The sequence below is a fragment of the Anser cygnoides genome, chromosome 6 (genome assembly GCF_040182565.1).
Source record: "Anser cygnoides isolate HZ-2024a breed goose chromosome 6, Taihu_goose_T2T_genome, whole genome shotgun sequence".
Classification (NCBI taxonomy): Eukaryota; Metazoa; Chordata; class Aves; order Anseriformes; family Anatidae; genus Anser; species Anser cygnoides.
In genome coordinates this window covers 6,176,599-6,198,564 of record NC_089878.1, presented here as the reverse complement: position 1 = coordinate 6,198,564, position 21,966 = coordinate 6,176,599, and the positions used below count along the sequence as shown (strand labels likewise).

Genomic DNA, 21,966 nt, shown 5'->3' with positions numbered 1-21,966 from the left:
TATTAAAAAATATAAATAAATGATTTCTGTACAAAAACTGACTTTAATTGGATAAATTGTCATTTTTCTAATCTTCAGAAACTGACAAAATTATTGATGTCTTACAGGGTGCTGCTGGTTTCCCTGGTGCTCGTGGTCTACCTGGTCCCCCTGGCAACAATGTAGGTTGTATTCTTACCTTGCAGATATCTTTAGACTTATTAATCTTAATTAATCTGGATGTACTTTGATATGAATAGTGCACAATCGAAGTTATCTTGAATATGATGTTTGTGCTTAGAGAAAAACTTCTAGTAAAGAGAGTTTACCTCTGTAAAAAAATCAATCTGAGTTTTTATTTGCTTTAATGATTAAGCAAATACAAAGAATAAGATGTATTTATCCCTTTTTAATAAAAATTACAAATTATTCATTGTACTGTAACTAAGACCTGAGAAAACTTCTATTTTATTTGAATAAAAGAATTTTATTTCGGTTTTATAGTTAATGACAGATGCAAATATTGCTAAATAATAAGAAAAAGTAGGGTTTTATTTAACATTAACATTAAAGTCAATGCAATTCTTCCCACTGATTACCTAAGCTAAGAGTTTTAATGAAAAACATCATTCAGCACACGTTTGCGATAGCAGTGAAGTTATCTGGCATGAGTGAATCTAGAAATCGGCTAGGACTGCTACTATTTAGAATTGCTGTGGCAGAGCCTTGGGTAAGGAACGTGCATCCTGTTTTGGATGCATAACAACCACTGGACATCCCAAATAGGCAGGTGTTTCCTTATGCCTTCTGAAGGGGTTGTTAGGCATTGGAATATGCTGCCCAGGGAAGTGGTTGAGTAACCATCCCTGGAGGTCTTCAAAAGATGTTTAGATGTAGAGCTTAGTGATATGGTTTAGTGGAGGACTTGTTAGTGTTAGGTCAGAGGTTGGACTAGGTGATCTTGGAGGTCTCTTCCAACCTAGATGATTCTGATTCTGTGAAATGCAAATTGTATGTCCAGATAGTCAGGAGAAAAAATGTGGCTTGAAAGCAGTAGACAATGGGACTAATTCTCTTTATAAGAACCAGGTCAGAGTTGGGTGCATAGGGGTTGCGCCCTAACTCTACCTTTAGGCAACAAACCAAGTTTGATTTGCTTCTCTGAGGAAAGATAAATGCAGTAAGTGTGTAGCACTGTTTCAGATACTACAGCTCATGCTCTTCTTTTCAAAATGTTTAGGGTAGTCCAGGTCCCCCTGGTAATGCAGGGCCTGCTGGCAAGGATGGGCCTCCTGGACCTCCTGGTAATGCTGGTCCTCCTGGCAGTTCGGGATCTCCTGGAGCAAGAGGTGAGCCTGGCCCACCAGGTGAAAAAGGGACACCAGGCCCTCGTGGAGAAAGGGTGAGTACATGGCAAGCTAGGGCCTGTTATACCGATAGGTAGGGATTGTGTATTGTCCTCTTGTACTCAGCCACACCTCAAGTACTGTGTTCAGTTTTGGGCACCTCAGTACAAGAAGGACATTGAAGCCCTGGAACATGTCTAGAGAAGGGCTACAAAGCTGGTGAAGGGCCTGGAGCACAAGTCCTATGGGGAGCGGCTGAGTGAACTGGGGTTGTTTAGTCTGGAGAAGAGGAGGCTCAGGGGAGACCTCATCGCTCTCTATGGGTACCTTAAAGGAAGGTGTGGGGAGCTGGGGGGTCAGCCTCTTCTCACAGGTAACTGGTGATAAGACTAGAGAGAATGGTCTCAAGTTGCACCAGGGGAGGTTTAGGTTGGAAATTAGGAGAAAATTCTCCTCAGAAAGTACAGTCAGACATTGGAATGGGTTCCCCAGGGAGGTGGTGGCATCACTGTCCCTGGGGGTGTTCAAGGAAAGTTTGGATGTGGTGCTTAGGGACGTGGTTTATTGGGTGACATTGGTAGTAGGGGGATGGTTGGACCAGATGACCTTGGAGGACCTGTCCAACCTTAACAATTCTATGATCAAGAACCAGAAGCCACCTTCCTGAATGTCAAAGATGCACAGTGTTGACTGACCTTTCTCTTAAACAGGGGGCACCTGGCGACCCCGGTCCTCAAGGTATCATTGGTAGCCGCGGTAACACGGGTTTGCCAGGCCCGCGTGGCCTCCCTGGAGCAGCTGGCATGGCCGGTAGCAAGGTGAGTGTACATTCACTGAAATGATAGCCTCCAAATTAGTGCAGTGACTGTAATCCAGCAGTCAAAAATAGTCTAGAGTCACAGTAATTAATATGTTGTACTTCTTAATGCTTTTTAATCCCATTATTTGCACTTACAACCATAAGGTCAGGCTTTAAAACATCCATTGGACAGCTATGGGATGTGAGGTTGTCTTTAGTCTCTAATACCAAGACTTTTAGACCAGATTACTTAGAAGTATATAACGAGACAGCAAATTTAACGTGAGTCAGCAGTGTGCCTGGCAGCCAAAATGGCCGACCGTACCCTGAGGTGCCTCAGGCACAGCACTGCCAGCTGGCTGAGGGAAGGGAGTGTCCGGCTCTGCGCTGGTGCAGCCTCACCTTGAGCACTGTATGCAGATTCAGGCACTAAAGTATAAGAAGGACATTAAACTATTAGAGAGGGTCCAAAGGAAGGCTACGAAGATGATGAAGGGTCTAGAGGACAAGGTGTGTGAGGAGTGGCTGAGGCCCCTTGGTGTGTTCAGCCCAGAGCAAAGCATGCTGAGGGGAGGCCTCATGGCTGCCTGCAGCTTCCTCATGAGAGATAAGGGCCTGCCCCTCTGCTCCTGCTCTTTGGGGACAGTGACAGTACCCAAGGGAACAGCATGAAGCTGTAACAGCTCCATGGGAGGGTCAGGCTGGGTCTTAGGAAAAGGTTCTTCACCGAGAGGGTGGTCAGGCACTGGACAGGCTCCCCAGGGAAGTGATCACTGCCCTGAGCCTGCCACAGTTTATGAAGCATTGCCCCTTTATGGAGAGTAATGGGCTATAACCACTCCTTGAGTTTAAGTTACAGTTCCACCTACTGCCACTTGTTTATCTTTGCTTAATTCCCAATATGCTTCTTGCCTAAACTTAGAACCCAAACAGGAAAATACTTACACTTGCCTCCAGAAAAGAAGGTGTGAGGCTTGGTTTGTGTTTTACCACTAATATTGTGATAGATGGTCATTTTTTTTTGTTAAATGCTTTGGCAACTGTTTTTGGGCACATAAGAAGAGACACACCTACTAATTTTCTAGTTGAGAAAACAGTAAAGTACACTGCTTAGGTTCAATGGTCTTGCATAAATATTACTAATGATGAAAAGAAAGTTTGGACAAGCTGTTTTTTTTTTTGTTTCTTGTTCCAAGTATTCAAAATCACCAACGTCACACTGGCATTTCATTTTATCAGGTCGCCTTTGTAATCACTGTATATTTCACTAAAGATATATAACATGATGGCATTTCATAAGCATATTATCTACAATTAAATTTCTTCCTTCTTTCTTTAGGGTGAAGACGGTAAACCAGGCGTCAATGGTGTTCCAGGAGAACGTGGTGCTCCTGGTCCACAAGGTCCTATGGGACAAAGAGGCTTACCTGGAGAGCCCGGCAGAGATGTGAGTGGATGTGTTAGGCTTTCCTGATAGCTTGTGAGTTATATACAGAAGACTCAGGAAGTAACTATGTTTTAAGGTTCACAAAGCTTCCCTCAAGCACCTGATGGACGATGTCCTGTACAGATTACCTTCTCACGTTAGGAGAAAGTACGATCTCTGTTTTACCTTTTCCTACCAGTGGACCATGTCTCTGTCTCACGTGGAACTGAACAAGAGACTTCACTGCCCATGTACTTACAAAATAAAATGTCCAATAAATAGTTTATGGGCCCCTCCACCTCCAGAAACACTTCGTTTTTGAAAACCCTTGCTCCGATGAGCACTATTTCAGTTACTAGAAAACATGGTGGTTGTTCATAATCCAGTTTATAAACAAACTGTACCACACTGTTTTTTTTCCAGGGTAACCCTGGCTCGGATGGCTTGCCTGGACGCGATGGATCCCCAGGAGGCAAAGTAAGGACTGAACACTGTCTTCAGAGTGTCATCTCTGTGTAATATTGGCAATATAGATAGCTAGTTCTGTGCCATGTAACTTGTTCCTCAATCCTCTTACATTCCAAAGAATGCAGTCTTTATGTTGAAATTCTGTAAAACATTAAATTTCTTGCTCTATTTGCTGTTACCATCTGCAGGGTGACCGTGGTGAAAGTGGCCCTCCTGGATCTCCAGGACCTCCTGGTCACCCTGGGCCTGCAGGTAACAACGGTGCCCCTGGAAAAGCTGGTGAAAGAGGATTTCAGGTAAAACCAAAACAAATAGCCTACTGCTTATTTATATACCTTTCCTGTGAAAAGTCCATTTCGTACAGTAATAGAAGTGGAAATTTGGAAGACTGATACTATAGCTATCTGTATTTGTTTCTGCCCTCGTTTCTTGGCATTGAGGGCCACTTTTATCAAAATATCAAGCGGAAAGACATCACAGTTTATATTGCAGATAACTATGTATACAGTAAACTCAAAATTCACATACCTAAGATGCCAAAAAGCACATCGTCCCACCAGGCCATTAATTTTCATCCCATATGATGCTCATTCAGCATAAGCAGCCTTATTTATTAAACTAAGGAAGTAAGTTTGGAAGTATTCAAGTTATTTTTCTGAAGTGCTGACACCAGCACTGGGTGCACTGAGCACCTCACAAACTGAAGGAGGAGTCTTCTGCACAAATTATGCATTGGTGCATATGAGCAGCTGAGTAAGACTAACTTTGGTAGGAAAAGCAACTGATCAAAATTCTTATTGATTATATAGTATGTGTAGCTTTTCCTTGTCTCTGAACAGTTTCTGGCTTTGAACATACTCCATCTGGAAATAAAAAGGTGGTCTAGTCGATTGCAACTGATCCATTTTATCTTGTTCTTATTGTGTCACAGGGTCCACCTGGCCCTCCTGGCTCTGCTGGTCCTGCTGGTGCTCGTGGTCCTGCTGTAAGTCATATTTAAAGTATTTGTGATAAAACACACTCACTGTTTTCTGAGGTTCCGTCATGTTTCTCATTTCTTTCTATACTCCTTTTATTGCAAATCTACTCTTGAAGGGTCCTCAAGGTCCTCGTGGTGATAAAGGTGAAACTGGTGAACGAGGCAGCGCAGGCATCAAGGGTCATAGAGGATTTCCTGGTACCCCTGGTCTCCCTGGTCCTCCTGTGAGTATTTTGCAGTGGATTGAGAATTTCATCTGTGTTCTTAATTTATGTGGTTTGCATCTCAGGTAACTAGTTGGCTTTCGCTAATTCACAGAGGAAAGAAAAAAATGCAAAGAAGAAATGACTTGTGTAATTTAATTGTCATACATGTTGAAAAGTTCATGTTCCTGAATCAACCTGAAAAAAAAATATTAAAAGAATTGGAAGAAGCTGCTAGGAGCTAGAGCTGAGTTTGCTAAAATCCCTTTTAGTTTTGTGTCTTTCTGACTAAAAAAAAAAAAAAAAAAAAACGCTCTTCGTATTCATTTATATAGGCTATTCCTGATTAAATTGTCAGAGATAAAAACCTATGCTAGACAGGCATCTAAATCCATTTAAAAAAAAAAAAAAAGCTGCTTGGAGTTTAAAGATGTCTCTTCTGTCAGGCATCTTTCACAGTAATTAATTTCAGAGCATAATGGGCATGAAGTTGTAAACTACTGACTTGTAAACATGCATTACCATTTGAAACAGTTCTTAATAGCTAAAATTGAAGGGTAAGAGACAAGCATGCCCTAGGTATTTATGACAAGTAAAAACTTAAAGAGGTGGTTATAGTGGAAAGAACTCTTAATAGCATGCATGATAGAAGTGAGAATCAAGAAACCAAAAAGCATCTAGTTACTCTACCAATGATGGCAAGAATATGGAAGTTTTAACTATAAATGCCAGCTATATAAATTTATTTAATAACACACCATTACCCTATTGAGTCACTTATGAGTAAAAAGAAGGCTGATAAATTCTCAATTATCCTATGACAATGAGATGAATCATTTTAAAACACATGGTTTATCTCTTTGAATACAAGATACCATTCAAAGCTTGTTGATGTCCGTTGGTTGTCTTGCATTTTGAATATCACTAACTTATTTTTCATTAAGAGAACATTTGGTAACTTTTACTGGCAAAAGAGTGACAACTATTATTTCTCATATCTGACATAGTCCTTTCATAAACTTGTGTTTCATACAATCATAAAGATGTTTTCAGTGTATTTTTTTAAGGCACATCCAGCTAGCTGAAAAATATTACTGGAATGACTTACTTACCTGTTCCTCATAGGGTCCCCTGGGTCCACAAGGTGCAATTGGAAGTCCAGGAGCTTCGGGTGCAAGGGTAAGAAAAACTCCTTACTTAGCATAACTGGAAGGAAGATTCAGCATGTTTGAAAAATAATAATAATTTTAAAATGACCATCCTAACAGGCAACTGCTGAAGAAAAAGAAAACACCTGATAAACTGTACAGAAATTTTAGAAAGCTCTCACAAATATTTTTGAATTAAGACTATCTGGTAAGCTATTTTTACCATAATATATGCATTCACCTTTGTTCTAGGGTCCCCCAGGACCAGCTGGGCCCCCTGGAAAAGATGGTACAAGCGGCTATCCAGGTCCAATTGGTCCTCCTGGCCCCCGTGGTAACAGAGGTGAAAGTGGCCCTGCAGTAAGTCAACTGTGCACACTCAAATACTACTTTAGCGATTGTTCATTTAACAAAAGCTCTCTCCCATTGAAATATCTCCCTCAGAAAATTCTGTACTTCATGGACTGAGTTTGTGGTAGGACAGATCTAGCTATCAAGGCTATGTCCAAAAAAATACAGATAACTTGTAGTTCAGTGTAACTACTGATGTGTTGGGTGTTGTTAGTCCCAGATAATTATTGACTTTTCTGTGTACAGTGGGAAGATAGAATTTCCACTTCAGAGAACAGCTTCCCTTTGTGCCCTAAAAAAGGGCTTTCTTAAATTCCTCCAAAGAGACCAGCACTGCAGAGGTCACCAGCATAGCTTATGGCACTACTTACAAAGCCAAGAAATATTCCATTCTCTAGATTTTGGTGAAAAGGGTTCCACCTTCCTAAAGCTTAAGTAGAAGGAGGACAGTCACAGCCTGACAAAATCAGGAAAAGAAAATTCCAAGTTTAGGAGAAGAACGTCTAACAAATATTTATTCATAAACAAATATTTTCCTGTAATGTCTAACATATTTATTCATAGCAAGTGACATTATTAAATAAGTAAATGAAATGAGGATTCTTTTTTAAGATTAGGATTCACACAGATTTATAGTTTTAACCTGTGATCTCTACTCAGCATCATGTTCCACTGTTTCTGTTTAGGGTCCACCAGGCCAACCTGGTCTTCCTGGGCCTTCTGGTCCTCCTGGTCCATGTTGTGGTGGTGGTGTAGCTGCCCTGGGTGCTGGTGAAAAAGGTCCAGTAGGCTATGGATATGAATATCGAGATGAGCCAAAAGAAAATGAGATCAACCTGGGTGACATCATGTCTTCAATGAAATCAATCAACAACCAGATTGAAAACATCATTAGTCCCGATGGATCACGAAAGAATCCAGCTCGTAACTGCAGAGATCTGAAATTCTGCCATCCTGATCTTAAGAGTGGTATGCTAAGTTTTTATTTGCGCTAATGGTAGCAGATCTAGATCTTTCCTGAATACTATTGTCTTTGAGTATTTAAATACTCAGAGACATGCTATAAGAAGTATTTAATTTGTTCAACAAATGTCATGATAAAGTTGGTAAACACAATAATCATTTAAATACCCTGCATTTACACAGTATATACACTGATTTCAATTCACTTATAAGTGCAAATTTGTTTAAATCCCTTAAAAAAAAAAAAAGTTCAATAATTCTTTTTACACTATTCACATAAAATCAGTGTATTTTTATATAGTCTTATTTTCTGAAATAGAAATAAGCCTAATGTCATACAGTCGCATTCTTCTCCAAATATACTAAGTCCCTGAACACTCTTTTTACCATCTGTAGGAGAGTACTGGATTGATCCTAATCAAGGCTGCAAGATGGATGCTATTAAAGTATATTGTAATATGGAAACTGGTGAGACATGCCTCTCTGCTAACCCCAGCACTGTGCCAAGGAAGAACTGGTGGACCAGTGAAAACAGTGGAAAGAAACATGTTTGGTTTGGAGAGTCTATGAATGGAGGCTTCCAGGTGAGAAATTAACACTGTTAGTAGCCAAAAAGGTAGTACAAATAATGTACTCGTATACATCACAATTTGCTAAGAAATAATCCTGAAATTAAACTGAACTAAACATTTAACGGGTAAATAGTAACTATATAAACCAGCTCTAGGCATGACTAAATGAAAACCTTTTGCTTACATTTTGTGCTCTGCAGTTCAGCTACGGCGATCCTGACCTTCCAGAGGATGTCTCAGAAGTTCAGCTGGCATTCCTCCGCATCCTCTCCAGCCGTGCCTCCCAGAACATTACCTACCACTGCAAGAACAGCATTGCCTACATGGATCAAGCCAGCGGAAACGTTAAAAAAGCTCTGAAGCTGATGAGCTCTGTGGAAAGTGAGATCAAGGCTGAAGGAAACAGCAAATACATGTATGCAGTTCTGGAAGACGGCTGTACTGTAAGTAAACAAGACTTTACTATGGTAGTCTAATAAATAACTCCTGCTAGAGTACTAGGCCCAGAATAAAGGGGGAGAGAGCCTTGTATGACCTTGGTCCTGGGAGAGGACACAGTTACAACTGTAGAAAGTTGCACACACTCCCAATTAAATCTGTACTTTACAGACATCTTGCTCTAGAGCCAAAGACATTTAGAGGCCCACAGTGAAGTCGTGGGGACCAAGCTTTGATCCCAATCTCATGTCAACTCTAAAACTAACAGCAGTAGTAAGTGAATCATCTCAGTCATTCAAGAAATTCAAGGCTAGCGGAGTCAAGCCAGTCGCATAGGCTATGATTATGGGAATGCGCAAACCCAAGTATTTTGCATATTCAACTGTGCTGCAGCAGAAAGTACTGGAGAAAAACAGTAACATAAATGAGCATGCTGATCTCTCACTATCTGCTGCCTTTTCAGTAACAAATACTAAACACAAGATACCATTTCTGCCTCCTGCTAGGATCCCAAAACACTAACAACCTGTAGATTAGCAACATACAAGGATACCTGCATGCATCTACTTTGCAGCCATTTTGTGGCCATTTTTAAAATATGAACATGAAGAGCTACTTCATTACTGCTAGCACTCTTACCTGTGGCCAAAACAACTTTCCAAGCTGCGTAGCCATTTGTACAACCTCTCAGCACACCAAGCATATTTCAGTATTAAGTCAGGGCACTGCTCCAGAGTACCCAACTGTCATCAAGGATCCCATCCATTCTTAGCAGAAACGTCTAAAACACCACAATACCACACAAGCGTCTGACCAGAAATTAAGAATGTCTATCAACGTGTTAATTTCTAAGGAGATTGTGGGCTGTTTTTATGATGCTGAAAGGAATAAATTAATATGGAAAGATAAAGTAGAAAATGCAGTAAACTATAGGATAACTTTTATATAGCCCAACATTGATTTCTAACATTTTTCTACCTATTTCATTTCACAGAAACACACTGGTGAATGGGGTAAAACAGTCTTTGAATACAGAACACGCAAGACAATGAGGTTGCCTGTGGTTGATATTGCACCCATAGATATTGGTGGTCCTGATCAAGAATTTGGCGTGGACATTGGCCCGGTCTGCTTCTTATAAATCGAAGATCCTGCTCTTTCTGAAACCCCAGCAAACAGATTCACACTCCAACTGTGCTCCTTTGTTTTAACCTTGTCAGCTAGTACAGATGACCATCTGTATCCCAGTTATTTATTAACAAAATTTCTGGGGGAAAATTAATTTGATATCAAGGGTTATTTTTTTTCGCTATTACACAAAGTACAGTAAAAATGCTTTTTGCTCTTTTTTTTTTTTACCAAATTCCATCTTCAGAACATGTCTCCGTGGTGCTATAATAAAACTTCAACACTTAATAAAACAACACTGTGTTCTATTAGTTGAATGTTAGCCAATTTACAAAGCACTGATTGCTCCCAGTACCAAAGTTTACCCTTCTTTCTAAGATGCAGTCCATAAAGCTAGAAAGACTTCCCTGTTTCAACTACCTCAACATGGACAGAAACTGGGATGTCTGATGAGTCAAACCAAAACAAAAAATCCACCAAATCAGTCAAAACACATTAAAACCATTGCTTAAGTCAGTGGAATCATTTGGTACAAAATTGTGTTATTTCTGTACTGATTAGCTGTGAAAAAGTACAGTGTATTTTAAGAGTTTAATACCTTAATGGCAGTTGTCACCGTAATTTTATTGTTGGATTGTATTCTGTTATCAAAGGTGCTTCTCTACTTTCCTGTCATTGCTGGTCAAGACCACTAAAATTAGGGAAGTGTAAAAGACTAATATGATGGTGCTAATGTATTTTTTCACTCCTAACTCTGCAAGTCAGGGTTATTGACTTGCTTTTTTTAAAAAAAGAAAAAAAAAAGTAAAGGATTAAAAGCAATTGTAAATGTCTCCTGTCAAAGATCGTCATTGGCATGTCATAACTCAGAATTTTTTTCCCTTCACTCTGTAAAAGTCAATAAAAAAGCAAAATTGTGAACTTCTTTTTTCACATTAACACATTTATAGTGTTGAAGGTTAACCATCTTTGTAAGCTTTTATATGGTTGTTGGTCTATTCCTTACAGAGACACATAATAAAATATCTTAATAAAACTCCTTGTTGTTTCATAAAACTGACTTTTTAATTTTACTGTTTGTACTTTTTTCCTCAAACAAATTAATAAGGTAGGACACAACTCTTGTGCTACTTCAACTGTTTTTCTCAGATAATTTTGCTTAAAGGAGAACTTTGTAATCCTAAGGAATGCAATTTATGGCATCATACAATGAAATTTTCTGACTTACTTTTTCCACTCTTCTTCCAGAGGCTCATGTTTTCAATCACGGTGAACTTCTCTGCCTATCAGCCTGGATTCAGTTCTGACAGAAAGAACCAAAACAGTACCCATGCACCTAGACAGTTCAGTTTGGAGGAAACACAAGAGCTTAATTACTTCTCCCCTCAAAACTGTGCCTCCATCTAAACAGGCCGTTGTAGGCTGCTTAAATAAAATGGCCCAAGGGTCTTCTACAGTGCAGGCTAGTGGCATTGGTTATTTTGATACAGCTGACAATCTAAGCATCTCCATATTGTTTATAGCTGATAGAGATGCACAGCTCAGTCATCCCTTGACCTTAACAAAAGCTCAAGTAGTTGCAATTACCTCAATACTTTGATGGTGTCTGAGCTTCAGGCCAGAAGAAAGAAATTAGCCGCACACCAGAATCCTGGCTGTGAAACCTCTCCCACAGGTAGATGCTGATAGATGCGACTCAGTCTTTAGCATGAAAGAGGATCCAGGAAAAACAGCCAGAATTACTGCACCACCATGCATCACCTCAGAGTCCAGGGTGATGAAGGCCCCTCCTACAACAAGGTCAGACAACAAAACTTAAGGGAAAAAAATTATAAAGTCTTAAATGCTCCTACTGATGACTGCAGATCTGGCATTCTCTGAAAATACTTCCTAGATTGGACCAAGCAGGAAAAATAAGTAGAGAAATGCTGAAGGTTTTTTAAGAAACCTCAGTAGGCTTGGGGCTGAGCCAAGACACTGGCCTGCTCTAGTTTCACAGAATTTGGACAGGCCCACACAGAACCAGAGCAGTGAAGGTCTGGGAAGACTTCGCCAGCACAAATACAGTATCAATGCAGACATGACTGTACTTACAACACAAAAAAATAGTGCCAGCAATTCATAAAAAAAATTGGCTCTCACAGGAAAACTCCCCATTTTATGATGAAAATAGCTCCTGTTTGTGGAAGATGAGAATTACATGTAATATTAGTCTGACATACATTACATGGTGGGAAGTCTAATAATTGGAACTGAACTTTTACAAAAGCAGTTCGTAAGAATGCTAGCTGATGGAAAAATGCATTGGAAAAGCCTGTTCTCAACCAACATGGCAGAAAAAAAATAGCCTCTAATCTCCATTACTACCATAGCTGAGTGTATGACGACTAAGTTACTCAACCTAAGTAATTTACTTAATTCAAATAACCTTCATTTTTTTTCAGAAGGTCACTAATTAGGCCAATATTGATTCTGATACTTCTGCACTTTTATAGGAAGGCCTTTGAGACAAGGGAAATATGAAATAGACCGCATTAATAAAAAAGAGTTATCCTAGAAAATAAGGATAGCCTTTGAAAGACTTAGCTTTCTAGTCCCATTTCTTACTCTTATTGTATCAATCTGCAAAAGGCTCCAATTTTTATTTTACATGGTAAATATATATAATAACAATGACAATGACAACAACAACAACAATAATAAATCTTATCTGACACTTTAAGGCTAGCAGCACCGTTACTCACCACTGTAGACAGCGAGCGCATCAAGATCACAGACTACAGCAGTTCTGGAAATAACCCTATTTTGCAGAGGTTACAACAATTAGAGAACTTTCAAAGATGCACGGAAACACCAACACTTGCTTTCAAGCTCTAAATTGATTTTAGCACATATTCAAGCATGTCTTCATTTGGTATATAAATTTCAATTTGTACTAGGGTCACCAAATAGGAATGTTTTGCTTGCAATGGATAACACACCCATTTCAACCAAGTCAGAAACCTTAGTGGCTCTTTGAAAAATCATATAAATGTCTTGTCACCTTAGAAAGCACAGGAAAGAAATCAGGTCTGACAGGTTATGATTTTTAAATTAAGTGCTTCTCTTCCAGAACTGTGAGTAAGGAGGCACTTGTTGCACAAATCCTAGGCTGCAGAAGTGTATGAAATCTTTTTCCTCATATTTAGCATTTTAATTCAGCATGTGGTTGTAATTATATCTCAAGATCTTAACGACAATCTACAAACCTAGATTTAAAGTACTGAGAAAGATATTTTGAAGGATATTTTGGGAGATAGGGAACCTTCTCAGCATAACATCTTCTCAGCTGTTTCTGCCCACCTGCTTACCATGAGGAGGTAAGATGTCATCCGCTCCGTGCTGAGGGATTGCCACTCCAGGATGAATTAAGTCTCACAGAAAAAACTCCTGATGCTCTTGTCTTCTTACCCATACTTTGTCCTGAAATAACTACAGCTTAAAGGGTGTCTTCTGGAAGCATTGACTGTAACCTGCCCTGCTGCTTTCCCATCACATCAGCCACTCTGCTTGTGACATCTCCTGCCTAGCAGGTCTGCGGCCATCCTCTTTTCTTTTCCCCCACGTTGCCCGTGACAAAGCTATGCTCATTCAAAATTGCTCTATCACTGCCAGAGGAGATTCACGAGATAAACTGCATAGTCTCCTTTCAGCTTACATTTAGCCATGGACACCTCTGGATTAAGGATCAAAGCTTGCATTTTGTTGCTGAATTTCAGGTCCATGTTCATATCCATTAAGAACACAGTTAACAAGTCCCAATTCCTCAGGGGTTTTGTGAATGTTCCTGTCATGACTCACATTTCAGCTTTACTGTCTTTGTTACAGTACCTCCAAGGTACCCAAAAAAGCCTACTGATGCTTCCTTGTTCGTTTGGTTGCATCTGCAAGGCAGAGAATAGGACTGCTGTCAGGAAATGGCTGAGTTGATAAGGCAGCAGTAAATGCTTTGGGTTTACTCATTTTTTATGTAGAATAATATATGTTCCTTAGAGGACAGAGGTTCCTAAATTACCATGATGGATCCTATAGTTGTCACAATGTTCCGTGAATGTTGTGTTCCTGTGTCTCTGGGAAGATTGCTCCCTACCATACAGGGAAAACTATTTGACTGGAGGTTCCGGAACTACAAAAGTGTTCTTTTATTACAACCAGCTGGATTTTTGACTCAGCTGACTAAGGTCAAAGGGCAGTTCTTTGATGCTTTGTCAGACACAAACTTGCATGTTTTTTCTGCACTTACATTCCTAAATAAGGCTGCAGTTTTCTCTGGAGGATGCATCACTATATCTCAATTAAGGAATAAAGTCTGCAATAGAAACATTTGATAGTGCTCCATCTTCAAAACTGAGAACACAATAGATTGTAATGATTATGAAATATTATTAGTTAGAGAAACCTTGAGCAAGAACTTATAAAAAGATGATTTCTTATTCTAACCACAAGGAAACAAAAATGTGCAAGAAATTAAGGTGCAGGGGACAGAATAGAAAGCAACTCCTCTATAGCTTTAGGTTCAGTTAGAATGTTGCACGATACCTTAGTACTTTCCCAGATCTTCTCCCAACAAATGGTAAAGCATACATGATAGCACAAGAGGTATACTAGCAATTAGTCTCTCTGAATTTTCTCCTATATTGGGTACACATATAAAGCATCTCAGTTTTAATCTTTGCATCATTCTGCTCAGGTCCTCCCCAAAACTCACTGGCTTTACCACAGTATGTCCTGTTCCTCATGTTTGACACTGTGCCCTTTCTTATTCTGCTCATGGAAAAACAAACGAACAAACAATGGTTTCTTTATCTATTCCTAAAGATATTTTATTTTTCCTATAATCAGCTCCTAGGAGTGAGTAACAACTTCACAAGAAAGCTGGTCTTTTGTACTTGGTTTTCCCTTTGCAACCATACATATGCTTTTGGGGCAGTCAAGGGCTCTTAATCATAACTCATTATATTCATAATGGTTCTCATGCTATTTGATACATTAATAAGCATTACCTCCAATTTTAACAGTAGCTAAATTACTGAACTACAAGACAAGTAAAACATGTAGGCTAAAGATATTATACTTTTTAAGAAACTGAATCTAACTTTATGGTACCCATATCTATGACTGCATGAAGTCACGGGCTTTAACAAAATCTTTAAACTCATAGCAATAAAATAATGATCTACTGGACACAGTAATCCAGAATCAAAATCATATTTTTTCTAGCATAAACACACTAACCGGGTCTATGGCTCCACATTTTCTTTAGCATTTCTGTTTAAAGTATTGAACTGATGGTTTGGTTTTACCTTTTGTCGTGAGGAGTGTGTGATAACACCGTCAGTTTTTATTATAATTTTTACCTTGTTTTCTGTATGGTATTTTCCTGCTTGATGGGGAATCTTTTTCTTTGCATTGCTATTTCTACATTCACATTTAGTTCTGCTATTAGTTTTGCATCTGTTTTGATATCTTCCTGACTGCCATTTTTTACTATTATTATTATAAATACAGCCTCTCTCATTGAGTCCAACTGTCTAGCAAGTATTAAGCCTTTAGTGTATCCTCCCTTTCCTGAAAAAAATAATAAAAAAAATTTAATCTGTAGATTGAGAGATTTAGTCAGTGAGTAGATAAATTATCTTACCTGTTATTTTAAAACCTTGCACATTTCTGAGCAAAAGGCTGCTGAAGGCCACCTTTGTATAGCGGGTTCTGCTGTCTGGAAAATCCTAATCACTTTCTTAAATTTCATGTAGGATTCAAATAATTTTTTACCCAGTTTTAGAACTGGGAATTCCCTCTGGAATCTCATCTGAAATTCTGAGAGCCTTCCAAGGGATATTTGACTAAACTAAATCAAATTCAGCAGGTCACAGGAAGTGATCCTGCCTGCCTGTTCAGCACTGCTGAGCTCACACCTAGAGCGTTGTGTTCAGTTCTGGGCTCCCCTGTACAGGAGAAATACGGATTTACTGCAATGAGTCCAGCACAGGACCACAATGATGATGAAGGGACTGGAGCATCTTTCATATGAGAAGGAGAGAGAGCTGGGACTGTTTGGCCTGCAGAAGGCTCGCCTGGGGCTCTGGGGAATTTATACATTCATGTGTATAAATAGCTGATGGGAGGGAATGCAGATGAGGGAGCCAGACTACTACTATTTTTTATTTTTTACTGTGATGGTGTTCAAACACTGGTACAGGTTTCCCAGTGTCCACCCACAGAGACACTCAAACCCTGACTGGACATCTAATATAGATGATTTCTTGAGCAGGGGCTTGGACTAGGTGTTCTCAGGTGCTCCCTTCCAAACTCAATTCTGCGATTAGAGCTTCAAACTCTTCTTTATTTTTCTAATTTCCCACACATACCTCATATTCTTCAACCGTGTCACCTCTCAGCGTGCAATACTCTTCCCACATTTACCAGTCTAGTAACTGCTTTGCTCAATCTCAGCCAACTACAGAAGATAAAATAAACCTCAGGGCCCATACCCAGCAGTAATAAGAAAAATAATACATTTTGCTTTTAATCCATTTTTAGACTCTTTACTTGCCTTCACAGAGAAAAGCTTTTCCTCATTCTCCTCTCTTTGATTGCTATGCTCTGCAGACTTTGATTGTGTTGCCTCTAGATACAACGCTATCAAATTTCCTTTCTTAAATTTCCACGTTGCTTGGTGCATTCTTCTACTGCTGTGTAGTACCCTGGTACTCTACAGAATGATTTCAGCATTGAAAACTTAAAGTCAAATGTTTATTGTAGTTACTAAGAAGCTAACAAATAGTTAAGGAAGGAGCTTGAGAGGGAGAGGACATGAGATTTGAACTTCTGGTCCCATACACCCAGAGACGAGAGTAACCACCGAGCTAGAGGGCGGTGCCAGAGCAGGGAGAATTGAAAAGGTCTGTAAGGAAGGACAGTGGAGGGGAGATATCTTAAGCTGCCTTTTAAAAGGGCAAACGGTTCATGCTAAAAGTAAACTCCTTTTCACAGTCACTCTATAACTGAGGTGCATACATCCAAAAATGCAAGCCAAAAAACCGCTCTTATTCAGGCAGGATTAAACCATCAATTCCTTTTCTGCCGCACATATTAAGCATACAGAACTGCTCAATATAAAGAGCTGTCTGTGAGGAGGCTCTGATCACACTTGACACATGCATCCAGAGCTGGGCTCATCAGGAAATACAGAAGGAATAAGAGCACTGTTTTTTAAAAAGCTATAATATTAATTAAAAAAAATCAAAAAAAAAATCAAAAAATTCATTATACAGTATACAAAGCAGTATTAATATCGCCCAGCCAAACCACTGGGCAAGTTGACTGATATGCTCAATAAACTGTAGCACCACGATCAGTCCTTCTCCGTGACCCTTACCGCTCCCAATAAATTAGGAAAAGATGTCAAGCAGCAGTAAAGGAAAACATCTTGGAGAAAGCATAATTAAACTCCTATCAAAGTATAAGATGAAAGCTTACTAAAACTAGTCAACAGCAAAATAAGAATAGGCTCAGCGATACTTGAATCTCAACTCCTTGTACATTATGCTTGCAGAGAAATACACTTTTTCATCTCTGGGAATATTTGCCAGACCCTTCAAGGCCCACTGAACATATCTGAAAGATCTTTCACATTTTTTCATACCTCAGAATGAAAATATTCGCTCAAAGATTTAACTTGTAAAAATCTAAGTTAAATACTCCATAAAAGTCATCAGTGTTAGGAGTCACTGCTCAAGAAAAGACATCCAAAATGGATTCTGTCGTATAGAATCAAAGCCCCAAAGGTGAAAAGTTAAAGAACTCATAGCGCCACAGACCAAAGCTGCTCCTTTCCTTACTCGGCTGCTTTTTTCTTCTCAGTGAGATATTAAAAAGGATGGGATCCCATTGCACTGAAAAGGCCCCTCACAACAGACAAGCTCTTCTTGGTCTCAAGCCTATAATAAGCTGCACAATTGCACAGAGTCAAGTCGCATATTTTATAGCTACAGTTCAGTGACACGGGGATAAAAGCTTAGCAGTGATGATACGAGCTTAAGAACAATCCAGACAAGTTGGTTAAAATCAAATTAAAAAAAATAATAATAATCCAATTAGGTCTTTCTCTAAACATTCAAGCTAAACTATTGTATCATCAACTCCACCATTCTCAGCATACAGTAAAGTGCCAATTTGTGAGTAGTGGATAACAAAATTTTACCTTCTAGATGAGATTTTAGTGACTATTTGCCACACTACTGCTGTACAGCTGCTATTGGGAGGTGTCAGCTACTGGAAACACTGGGGTTCCTTTCTCACCGAGGACAGCACTCTGCGGGGCTGGCAGTTATGAAAAGCAGAACAATAACCAATTCTTTTAATTATAAAATTGATTTAAATGCAGCCTCTGACATTTTACTGCCATAACTGTTTTAAAGTATCTTTTCTATCATCCCTGAGGCCATTAGCAAAAAAGACAGGAGAATTGCACTAAATGCCCTAAATAGCTAATATTTGATTAATGCTATTTTAGAAGCAAATCAGCGTTTTGCAAATTATCAGCTCTTTCATTCTACATTCATGGAATTAAATCTGCATTTATACAAGGATATGCCACGTGGCCAGATGAGAAGAAAAGTAACATCAAGCAGCATCAAGCATCAAGCATCCTGCCCCAACTCCTCCCATCCACTCCCCCACCTTTTTTTTTTTTTTTTTCCATGCTTAAAAAGGTTCTACATTACTTGGGGAAAGTTTAAACAATAAAAGAGAGGTAATACGCATGTACAAAACAGACATTGCTATTCCAGAGCAGAAAAAAAGCATGTCCGACTATTTGCATTACAAAGACTCTTAAGTTAACTATTTTGGTTTCCTGAGAGCTCACACTTCAAGGCTTTGCCTCAGCAATTCTCCAATGATGTATTTTACAAAATATTATTTTAGGGTGCTTCCTAGTCAAAGCTCTCTTTCTGTGCTTGAGGCACCCTCCTGAGGAAATATTGTGCATTTTGTATGGAAATAAAGATGCAAGGAGAGAGACTTGAAAAGAAAGAAAACATATATCCCTTACAATTAGCTACTCTTCTCCTTCAACAACCTCGCAAAACATTTATACTAATCATGGATTATGATATTCTGATGATGAAAGTCACAAATTAAAAAAAACAACAACAACAAAAAACTTTCAAACGTGCTTTTACCCTCCACGTGTTCTTTACTTTGTGCTTCTGGATAAATGTCCCTTAGAGACACGATCATCACCATCAGATATCTACCTTTCCCCAAGCATGTTGGAGTGAGCCGTCATACCTCAGATCATTCCCTGTAGATAATATTATCTAAACATTTCTTAAGGCTACAATATGATATGCTGACTCCTGAGCCACATATTAACAGAAATCATTTCATAATAGTAAAAAAGAAGTCCTAAGTGTTCCAGCATTTGTAATAAAACAACAGATAATGACAGCATGAATCTGACGACTCCCAACTCCTATGGATGTGCCTACGGACAATAAGGGAACTTCCAAAGCTCCTGCCCTTTCAGGAGGAAACAAACAAATTCTTGCCTGCCTTAATAAAGTGCAACTTTATGGGTTGTCCAGAAACTGTTTTCTGTCAGAGATAACTTACATTGACACTTGGAATCAGATAAATCACATTTTGCTCAGACTCAAATAAAAAATACAAATCTCTGGTGTCTCAGACAACACAAGTTTGGCAGCCTTAATAGTAGTTCTTGTGACTACTCCAAACAAATCGACACCTACCTTGTGAAAACTGTCACAAAGTATTATTCAATATACTTTCATATTCTTTGGTGTAAAATACTTCAGGTGAACGCATTGCAAAGGAGTTTTTCAAACAGCAACACAACAAAAGTTAAATACTTCTATTTTTACTTTGGAAACAAACTGATATGGGACACACTGGAAGGAATTCTACAAAAAGGAAACCACTTCCATAGCGAGAAGCATGTATTTAATTAAATGCTTTGCAAAGATACATGAATAAAGCTATGTGCATGACTTTCTTTAGGGATGGCCCCAGCTGTTTATTTTTTTTTTTAAAGAAACAAACAAAAAACTTGGAGAGCACAGATGCAATAAAGAAATAATAATAATAAAAAAAAAAAACTACGTAAGTTTGTACCAACATACTTTACAAAATAAAGCATGCTGGTGGTACAAAACATTTTATATACTGCATGACCAACAAATAAATGCACTGCAACATTGTTCTCTCAAACACCGTAAGCCTAACAGCTAAACTCTGAAAATGACATTGACAGTCAGCATCTTTATTTCATCGGCCTTCTACAGAGTCATTTAGCACCATCACTTTTTGTTTGTTTTTGCCCTGCCTATCTCCTTTCTCGAAATAATAACAGAAGCGTAGCACCTTTTAATATCTAAAATAAAAATAGGAATATTAAATGCATCCCAACTTCCAGAGATGAGGTAGCTCATGCTAAGAAATGATGGAATTTTCTTGCCTTGACAGCTCAAGACCAGTAAGACAAAATTACTGGTGATGCATGTCTGGATGTCAGCTAAAACCAATAAATTTTCTTTTTCTTTATTAGCAATTGGTCTGATATACATGTGAATGATTTCCAACATACATAAATTGGCACCATATATAAGACACTGGTATAATTTGATATGTAATGGCTTATTAGATGGGCAAGTATTGGAAAATCGACAAGTATTGGGTTTAAAATGTATTTTGAAGCTTAATAATAATTTAATGGAATTACACAGATACATTGTGAGAAGTGAAATCAGGCCTTACAATTTAATATATGGGACACCTCTACTGAAATCTTGTATTTACCCCAGTAGTATTTTTGCTTCATAAATTAATCATGGCTGTGGAATACTCTTATGAGCAGACTATTATATAGGAAAGTGCAGGAAAGACAATGCCAGATTCAGATGATTTTGTCTGAGAGATTTTCTTCTACAAGAGACAGATATCTGTGAATGGCTAACACACTGGCAACCACAGGAAGATAAACTGGGGTAGAGAGAGTAGATATGATTGAAATATTGCCAACAGTTCACAAAAGTGCTCTACTTTTCTGTTATTCAGTATGCATCCAAGCGAAAGAAATTATTAGAGCCTTACATAGTCCCACATTAAAACTATCTATTTTGAATACCTGTAAATTCTGAAGTTATCTGAAACAAAAGCAAGGACAAATATTCATGTAATTTTTAAAAGGTGGTCATCAGTTCTCTTAAAACCGTACTGTTGTACTAAAAAGTTGGTTTCAATCATTTAAAACGGAACGTTTATAAGTAAAATAAATATTCAAAAGGAGGCCGGGCATTTAACAAGAACTGTATATACAATGCTGATCCAATATCAGCCATTACTTCAAGAGTCTCAGGATTAACTTCAATCAGTCTAAGTTCATGTGTTTAATTGCTGCTGTGGCTGGGTAGTGTGTTAATCTCCCCCCTTCCTCTTACACAAAACAAACTGGCCCAATTTCAACTCCGAATTCCTGGTCAGTGCTGCCAACGTCCACTGGTGCAATATCTATGATAGGTAAGCGTGCCACATTTTGTGTTCTGTACTCAAAGACAGTCTTGCCCACGTTCCCATTACGTTTCTGGAAAAAAAAAAGGGGGGGGGGGGGAGGAGGGGGAATTAGTCCAAATCTCATCTGAGAAACAGCCTGAATTCCAGCTGGTGAGTCAATTGTCCGAGATATTTCAGAATTATCTCATTGCATCTCTGCTGAGTAACGGCATCCCCTTCTGCACTGCACCTCGATTATTTTAAAATGCGTATGTCTTTCTTTTACAGTGATGAACAGATCTTTCCGACTGACAGCAGGATTCCTCCCTCAAGCTGGATTGATTGTTCTTTTTGATATTAAATTTTTCTTTATATCTGTGTGACCTGCACCCACATTCTTGAAGTACATTCCTTTAAAGTACAGAGAGTAGTCTGATATATATAAAAGGCAAAACAAATTTTAGGCATATTTTGCTGTATATCTTGGACTAGGCCGAGAATGGTATTGAACTTGACAAAATTTATACCACCTCTACTTTCTGTTTTTTAAGGCCACTAAAAAGTTTTGGGGGGAACATTTTCCTTTCCTATTCAGTAAGCCACAATACCAATG

At 38.8% G+C, this 21,966-nt stretch overlaps 2 protein-coding genes across 2 annotated transcripts in view; one reads left to right on the top strand and one right to left on the bottom strand.

Moving 5' to 3' along the window:
• Positions 1 to 10,839, top strand: part of COL3A1 (collagen type III alpha 1 chain) — a 51,404-nt gene extending 40,565 nt beyond the window's left edge. Inside the window, exons 38-51 of the mRNA XM_013178763.3 lie at positions 108 to 161; positions 1,220 to 1,381; positions 2,036 to 2,143; positions 3,464 to 3,571; positions 3,974 to 4,027; positions 4,207 to 4,314; positions 4,950 to 5,003; positions 5,114 to 5,221; positions 6,326 to 6,379; positions 6,601 to 6,708; positions 7,386 to 7,668; positions 8,059 to 8,246; positions 8,435 to 8,677; positions 9,667 to 10,839. Of these exons, the coding sequence (XP_013034217.1) occupies positions 108 to 161; positions 1,220 to 1,381; positions 2,036 to 2,143; positions 3,464 to 3,571; positions 3,974 to 4,027; positions 4,207 to 4,314; positions 4,950 to 5,003; positions 5,114 to 5,221; positions 6,326 to 6,379; positions 6,601 to 6,708; positions 7,386 to 7,668; positions 8,059 to 8,246; positions 8,435 to 8,677; positions 9,667 to 9,813 (1,779 nt within the window). The 3' untranslated portion in view covers positions 9,814 to 10,839. The remainder of the gene's footprint in view (positions 1 to 107; positions 162 to 1,219; positions 1,382 to 2,035; positions 2,144 to 3,463; positions 3,572 to 3,973; positions 4,028 to 4,206; positions 4,315 to 4,949; positions 5,004 to 5,113; positions 5,222 to 6,325; positions 6,380 to 6,600; positions 6,709 to 7,385; positions 7,669 to 8,058; positions 8,247 to 8,434; positions 8,678 to 9,666) is intronic.
• Positions 10,009 to 21,966, bottom strand: part of COL5A2 (collagen type V alpha 2 chain) — a 116,999-nt gene continuing 105,041 nt past the window's right edge. The window contains exon 54 of the mRNA XM_048058465.2: positions 10,009 to 21,444. Within this exon, the coding sequence (XP_047914422.1) occupies positions 21,298 to 21,444 (147 nt within the window). The 3' untranslated portion in view covers positions 10,009 to 21,297. The remainder of the gene's footprint in view (positions 21,445 to 21,966) is intronic.